The sequence below is a fragment of the Empidonax traillii genome, unplaced genomic scaffold (genome assembly GCF_003031625.1).
Source record: "Empidonax traillii isolate 1590-97213 ecotype Southwest subspecies unplaced genomic scaffold, ASM303162v1 scaffold1397:size233085, whole genome shotgun sequence".
Lineage (NCBI taxonomy): Eukaryota > Metazoa > Chordata > Aves > Passeriformes > Tyrannidae > Empidonax > Empidonax traillii.
The window spans coordinates 100,056-107,851 of NW_020956590.1; the positions used below are offsets into that span (position 1 = coordinate 100,056).

General features: G+C 56.1%; 1 protein-coding gene across 1 annotated transcript in view; it reads right to left on the minus strand.

Moving 5' to 3' along the window:
- Positions 1 to 966: 966 nt before the first annotated feature.
- Positions 967 to 7,796, minus strand: part of MEX3A (mex-3 RNA binding family member A) — a 13,186-nt gene continuing 6,356 nt past the window's right edge. Inside the window, exon 2 of the mRNA XM_027907074.1 lies at positions 967 to 2,180. Coding sequence (XP_027762875.1) covers positions 1,075 to 2,180 — 1,106 coding nt within the window. The 3' untranslated portion in view covers positions 967 to 1,074. The remainder of the gene's footprint in view (positions 2,181 to 7,796) is intronic.

Here is a 7,796-nt window from a genome sequence, read left to right on the forward strand (position 1 = left end):
TAGCTGCAGCTGGCATCACTTGGAGAAAAGGATGAAGAGTGACCTACGGAAACATGGAAGTCGATGCACTCCCCCCATGGCTGGGAACTCGGGACTGCTTTGGAAATACCCTGTTAGTGACTCCTGATTCGGCTGATGAACAAATCCCTGCTCGGATAAGGAAAAAAGAACAAAGTTCCAGACTCCGTGGTGGCTCAGAATAACAAAATAAACGCTCGTCGCCTGGTGTGATCCCAGTAGGTTCTTCCAAACCTTCTTCAGTTTCACCGGCGTCGTTTTTATTTCTTCACCTTCTTTTTTTTGATTTTTTTTTTGTGGTTTTTTGTTTGGTTTTTTTTAGAAAAAAAGGAAAACAACAAAAGTTCTTTAGCTGTGGATTTTTTTTTTTTTTTGTTTAAATCTTTGAGGTAATACAGTTGTGCCCTCATTCTAACAGGTTCCCAGAGGTTGATGGTTTCTTTCTTGTTCTTCAAACTCCCCGTCATCCGTTTTCCTTTCTTTCTGTTTGTTTCTTTCCGAGTTCCCAGCTGGGCTGACATCCCTGGGGGGGAGGAGAGTGGGGGCTTCAGGCCAAGACAAAAGGTTGAACACGGCTGGAGAAAGGCTGGCAGGGCCCTCCCCGCGTCCCTGCTCCCTTCCCGGCCGATCCAGGTGGCCTGGCTTGGTCATCGCCGAGAAGTCCCAATCTCACCACCAAAAAAAAAACTGAACTAAACCACTTTGCTTGCGAGATCCGAGTGTGCGTTCAGAGTACTTGGTTTACAAAAGACATTGCAGGCTGGAGCGTTGTTCGCCCTTCAAAATTTCTGGCTTTGCTATTCATTTTAATTTTATTATTCACTTATTCTTTTTTAAAAAATAACATACATTGCTTGTAAAATAATTTCTTTCTTTTTCTTCTTCTTCTTCTTTAAATTAATTTATTCTTTCATTCATTTGTTTGTTCTTCAGATGTCATTATTATTATTATTATCATTATTATTATTATTATTATCATCAGCATTTTTCTTTCGTGGACCCCCTCCCACGCTCCCTTCCTACCCCCCCACCCCCCCAGTGCCCTGCTCTGTCTCTTTAGGAAAATATTCTAATGGCCTGAGTGGCTGCTGCGTGGCAAACCGGGCACTCCGGATCAGTCCTCTCGCAGATCCTCACGGCACACTCCATGCAGAAGAGGTTGTGGCCGCAGGGCACCAGCGCAGCCGTCACCTCGCTCTCGAAGCACACCATGCACTCGCGGCTGCTGGCGACGGACGTCCGGGCGGCCGCCGGCGTTCCCAGCTTGGAAAACCCCTGGAGCGGCTCCCCCTGCGACCGCCTGGGCAGCCCAGAGAGGCTGGGCTCGGGGATGGAGGAGGATGGGGAGCGGTGGGAGTTGGGGTGGATGGTGCCCGTGCTGCTGGAGCGCTGCTGCTTCGAGAAGAGCACCGAGACGGGGTTGGTGTTCTCCTGGCCGGCCCACATCGGGGCCCCCGACTCCGGCACCCCGTAGTACAGATCCTGCTTGTTCACGCCGTAGTTGGGGAAGAGGTAACCGTAATTGAAGTCGTTTTGGTCGTTCAGCCGGGGGGTCTCGTAGACGGGGTCGACGGAGCAGTCGCCGATGCAGCCCAGGCTGTTCTGCCGGAAGGTGGAGAGGGGCTTGCAGCCCGGCGCCGGCGTGTGGACCCGCCAGGCCTCCGAGTAGCGGTTCTCCATGCCGGAGTCGGGGCTGCTGGAGAGGAAGTCGTTCTCGTTGTTGTACTCCAGGATCTTGCCCGTCCTCACCGCGATGTGGGTCTCGATCTCCTCCCGGGCGCGCTCCACGTTGCCCGGCGCGCCGGTGATCTCGAAGACGGGATCGCGGTCCCGGCTGGGCGTGATGATGTAGGTGTTGGTCTGCTGCTGGATCCGCTTGATGGTGGCTCCCTTGGGGCCCACCACCAGCCCCACCACGCGGTAGGGCACGCGCACCCGGATGGTGACCTGCCCCGGCAGGGTGGGCGCGCTGCCGAAGGTGGTGCCCGCCTTGTTGCGAGAGGCCCTGATCATGGAGAAGTGCTCGGCCGCGGAGATGATCTCCCGCCGGGCCATGGCCACGTCCTCCCGCCGCCCCGTCACCATGAAGACCGGCTCCTCGCCCCGCACCGGGGTCTTGATGTAGGTGTTGGTCTTCGCCCGCAGGGCTTTGATCTTGCAGCCTTGGGAAGAGAGAGAAGAAGGCACGGCGGTTAGCGAGGCCGTCCCACCGCCTTCCCCGCTCTCAGGACGCCGGGCTGAGCGGCCACGATCCTCCTGTGCCACGTGGCAGCCACTGCCCAGGACCTGGAACAAGGGAAAGGCCCTTTCCCCTTAACCCTGATAGGGAAATGCCAGAGGGAGGTCCACCCTCACCATTCCCAGAGAGTCCCTCCCTCAGGAGCGCCACGCTCCCTCATCCCCCGAAATGGGGGGGTCACCACACGATCCCACCCCAACTGCCTCCCCTCGGAGATCATCCCCTGAGATCTCCCTTCCACACACCCCAACACCAGTGAGTCACAGGGGGATCTAAGCCACCCCCAGGGGCCAGCAGTCCCCATGAAGAGGCCTGGCCCCTCAGAGAAGATGGCCACCTGGGGCTCTGGGGACAGGGATGAATGTAGGGCAGCCAGTAGTGACAGGAGAGAGCTTGGGGACACCCATCCCACAGCCTGGGTGGTGGATGTGGTGCCCCTGGGCCACCCTGTGCCAGCTCATGAGGGGAGTCACCAGCCATGACTCCAGAGAGCAGAGCCCTCCATGAGGACTTCTATACTACTGAGGAGGTTTTGGGGTGAATCTGGAGAATTTCAGGGGGCCAGGTTTGGAGGAGAGTTGCAAGAGATGCAACAATTTGGCCTCCCCACCCCAAATATGGCAGGACCCCAAACACTGGCAGTACTGGATGGCTGCGAGTAGCAGGACACCAGGATTTGCTTTGGGGTGAAAACAGTAGGAAATGGGGCAGGGCTGCCCTCCTATGAGCCCCCCAGCAGGCTGTGTACAGACCCCTGCTCTAGGCACTCAGGCCCTCTCCTGAGATCACTGGCCAAGCCTGTGTTTTCACTATCCACCTCCTGAACACCAGCAAGCCCCCCATCTCCCAGAGCCCACTGAGTCTATTCCTTTGCTGCCAGGGCCCACTGAGCCCCTTCTCCCAGCTCCAAGAGCTCACCAAGCCCATTCTCCAGCTCCTCACAGTTCAGAAAACGGTCTTCTGCTTTCCCAAAAAGGGCAAAAGACTTTCCAGTGTATTTTGGCTTCCAAATCGTATTTTGGAAGGTCTCAAACCAGCTGTGTGACTCCAGGTTCTGAGATGACACCAGGATGCCATCAAGCAACTAAATATTCTTACAGATGTGGCACAGTTCTCTAAACTACTCACGGATCTCTCCTTGCTGCTGTCCTGCCCCTGGGACCCCTCTCTCCAAAACCTCACTCAGTGCCCCAAGGCATTTCCAAAGCCTGGCTCCAAATTCCCGTGCAAACCTGGGGTTCCTCTGCAGGAGGTTTGCTCTAAGCCCAGATCTCCAAGAAAAATTAAAATCCGTGATTCTCCAGGGCACTGAATCTTCACCAGCGCAGATGGAGCAAGGTGAGCACTTGGCCCTGGTTTCCCAAGGGTTTGGGTGTCCCACTGAGGCTCACGGAACCAGAGGATGAGGATACAGCACTGGGACCTCTGTGAGATCCCCCAGCCAGTCCCACTCCACCTTCTCTCCCCTGAAGAGCCCATCTCTTGTCCTCTCTGACCATCTGACACCAGCAGGTTTTCCCCAACTTCGCTGCACTGACACCACACTTTAACGCACAACGACCTGCAAACGGCGCCTCTGCAACCACCAGATGCAGATTTCTCAGCTCTCGGGCTGCAACATCGTTATTTATACAGATCCTAATAAATAACAGCACCTCCCCAGCTGGGAGTTCAGGGCTGCCACTCAGCGCTGCCACTTTATCCACGGCTCGTCTCGTGAGACGCGGGGCTGGTGACACCGGGGGCGTTCACCGGAACGCGGCGATCCCACCACTCCGCGCGGCTGGCAGGGATCGAGCTCGGCACCTGTGGCGATGGGAACAGCCTCGTGCCACCACAGCTGACAGGAACTCCCCGCGCTGGCAGGCGCCGCAGCCAGCGGTGCCCCGGCACGGAGCGCGCTCAGCCCGGCTGGCTGTGCCCAAGCCGGCACCGGGCACGGCCCCGGCGAACCGCGGGCAGGGGCGTGCACAGAGCCCTCCCTGCGTGTGGCTGCCACCCACCCACGGGGGTTCTTGGCAGCGCCACGGGGCACGTGCCGGTGAATCTGGACTCTGCTGTCGACTCCCAGCACGACTTTCAGCTCCTCGGAGCGGCTTCAGCTCCCGCGGCCTCGCTTCCCCCATCTGTGGGGTGGGGAGAACAGCTGCCTCCTGCCCCGGGCTCCCGCAAAACTTCCTCTAACGCTCCACACAGCAGTGCTGCTGCGCTAAACCCGGCTCTGAGCCACGAGTTCCACGTTCCTGGGGAATGGAAACGCCAGGTCTGACACGGAGAAGGAGCTGGGCAAATCCCCAAATCCGAGCCAAATCCACCCCCTGCCAAATCAAGCGTAGCTCGCGGGTTACTCCCCAGAGTTTGCACCCTGAGGAGGGTTTGTGGTGCTTTGTTGAGTAAAGTTTCCAAATGGCCTATGTGGACTGATGGTCACCCCAGGGTGTGTTATTAGTTCCCAGGAAACCCAAAGGACAAGACCTCATGGAGCCAGGCACGACTGGACTGCGGGACAAACCCCTGCAGACAAAATCCAGAATAAAGGTTCATCCCAAGGAGGGTGGGATAAAACCCTGAGGGGTCACCTACGCCCTCTAGCAGGCCCTGGACAGGGTGGGCTCTCCCTGACCCACCCCTGGCAGACATTTCCCTGCCCCACTCCTATGCCGCTCGCTCCAAAGATGGAGATTCCATCTTAGGAAGATTAACCAAGATGCCACCATTTCCCCAGGGATATCACCGAAGCGTCACATGGAAAGACAAGGGGGGTGTTCACAGCGAGCATCGAGCTGCAAAATGCCTCCCCTGCATCCCCCCGGGGTGCAGCAGCTCTGCCGAATTCCACGGTGACCCGTGCCCTGCCTCTGGAACGCGAGGCTGGCTCTCCCGAGCAGGAGGACCCCAGGCAGGCGTGTGGCAGGGCTGGGCTCGGGCTCCGCGTTGTTCTGAGCTGCGGGACAATGACGGCGTGTGGGGGAGAGGGATCTGAGCCCGGCACGACAGGAAACAATCAGAGAGGCGACACGGAGGGTCAGGCAGGCAGAGCGGTGACAAAGGACGGGGGTTTCATGTTGGGGACAGATGGAAGGGAAGGGTGGTGAGGAATACACATGAATGAGGGCAAACGTAAGTGTGGTACAGGATCTGGAGGGGTGGGAGGGAGTTGGGGATGGAGGAAAGGTGACGAAAATTGAGGGAGAGGCACACCCTGACCCCTCCAAGGGAGGAGGGGAATGAGGGGTGTGGAAGCAAAGCAGAGACACCCCAAAACAGCAGAAGGGAGATGGGCAAGGAGAGAGCACGGCAAGAGGGAGGGGAGGGAGGATCTGGAACGGACAAAAGGACGCGTGGTGCAGTCGGCGGTGTGAGAAGGGGGGGGAGGAGGGAGGGTCTCCGTGCAGGCCTGCAGACAGGAAAGCCAGCTTTGTGGAGACAGACAGATGGGGATCCTGCGCTTAAAAACGGGAGAAAATCACCCCGCAGGAAATTAGACCAACTCTGGCGAGCCCAGCAGCCCAGTGGGTTCAGCGGTCCTGACCTCCAGCAGCTCCAGACTGCTGCAGACAATGGCCAAGCCATCAGCAGCCCAAATCCAAAGAACTCCACAACTTCCAGGAGTGCTGTGCTGGTTTACATCAGCTAAAACCAGGCTGTGCTTAAACCTGATTTACCCCCTTTGTGCCAAGGCTCCCGGCCCACCTCGGCCCCAACCCTCTGACCCTGCTTTGCACACTGAACAGGGGCTGAGGCTCCTTGGAGATCACCCTGTTTCTGACAGAGGCAGATCAGGATGCGGCCCCTGACACCCCAGCTGGATGGGCAGCACAGCCTGATGTGCTCATTCCAAGCGAAATTTGTCCTTTAGGGGGGTGGTTTTTCACACTTTCTTTGTGTGTAACTGAAATTTGGAAACACCACGCAACAAAGCGCTTTACTCGGTGGGTAATTCAAAGGAGAAGGAGAGGTCGAGGGGAGGGAATTGTTTAGCAGGTGATGTCAAAATGGGAAACTCAGGGGAGCAAAGGACCCCTCGAAGCTGTACTGATACATAACTTTGTGTATGCTCTCCTCATTACAGCAGTGCGCAGACACCAGCGCGTCGATCCCTGGCACACTCCTGCCACTTAGATTTTTATATTAAACAGGGAATTAAGCCCTTTCTCATTGTGTTTCCAGGACCTACCTTCTATTATCCTGGTTTTTGCCAATAATGAGGATTCCAAAGCATTTTAGGAGGGAGGTTGTAAGCTCAGTTCCTCCCCACACCCCTTTTTCTCTTTAATTTCACTGAGTGCCAATTGACTCAAAGTAAATGTGTTTGCAAATTACCTGAGCACACCACAAACATTCCCACACAGGACCAAACCCTGGAGGACTGGCGAGCCTCTGGTTTCCAGACCAGTCAGCTAACTGGAATTAATCCGCAGAGCGGCCAGCTCTGGCTGAAAACATATAAATAAATTGAGTCTAGACATTGCCAAGATGGGGGGCGGGGAGCAGGGGGAGATTTGGATGCACAGCCACCTCCTCCTCTCTGCTTAGCCCTGCATCAGGGCAACAAATCCACCAAAACTACAGGAGGAGGCTCCAGGAGCTTGGTGCGCCTCTCCAAGCTGAGGCAGCCGCTCTGGAGGGCAGCAAAGGCGCCGGACGCACCAGATCTGCTTCCCTGGCACGAGCCCATCCCAAACGTCCTCACTCTGAGCAGCCCCAAAACCAACAGGACCTCACTGGGGTTCACGCCAACGCTCCCAGGGGCAGGAAAACACGGGGTGGACGTGCCCACCACACCACACCACACGCAGTGCCACGCGCAGCCGTGCCCATGGCTCAGATCCACTGGGCATTTCACTTTGGTGCAAATTCAGAGTTAAACCCGAGCTGACAACCTTCTCCTCGGTGCTGCCAGAAGGCCAGATCCTGAACGGGTACAGCCTGCTACTGATGCAGTCTAGAGGCTCTCACCTGGCACCAAGTGGTGCCTCCAGCACAGGCCAGTTGACTCCCAGGAGCATGAGCTCCACCTGGAAGCATCAGAGGAGCTGTACCAGCTACAGCAAACAGCTCCAGAGCCAGCCCCGATGGGGGGGGGGGGGTCTTTCTGTTTAATTGATTTTTTTTTTGTGGTTTTATTTTGAAAGACACCCCCCTCCCCTAATCACTCCAGGCCCTGTTGTTTCTTGTTTTCATCAGATAGAAAATGATCTCCACAGACAAAAGGTTGTAAGCCCTCTTCTCATTCATCCCAAGGCACTGTTACACTGCGTGGGTACAAATTACACCTGTAAATACCCCACTCAGGTCATTCTGACAGTGCCAGTGGGGTGTAAGAGAGTCTAAAAGGGCAAATTAGAACTTGGGTCTTTTTTTCTGTCGTAGTCATAAAATTAAAGAGGACCGTAAAACAAACAACCCTCAGCTACCTCGGGTAAGGTGGGGCGTTCTTTTCCCCGTTAAGATGAAAGCCATATTAAAAGACAAGCACACAAAGAACCTCACAAATAAACCCTCCTGACGGCCTGTGGGGTAAGGTTTTGCTGCATTG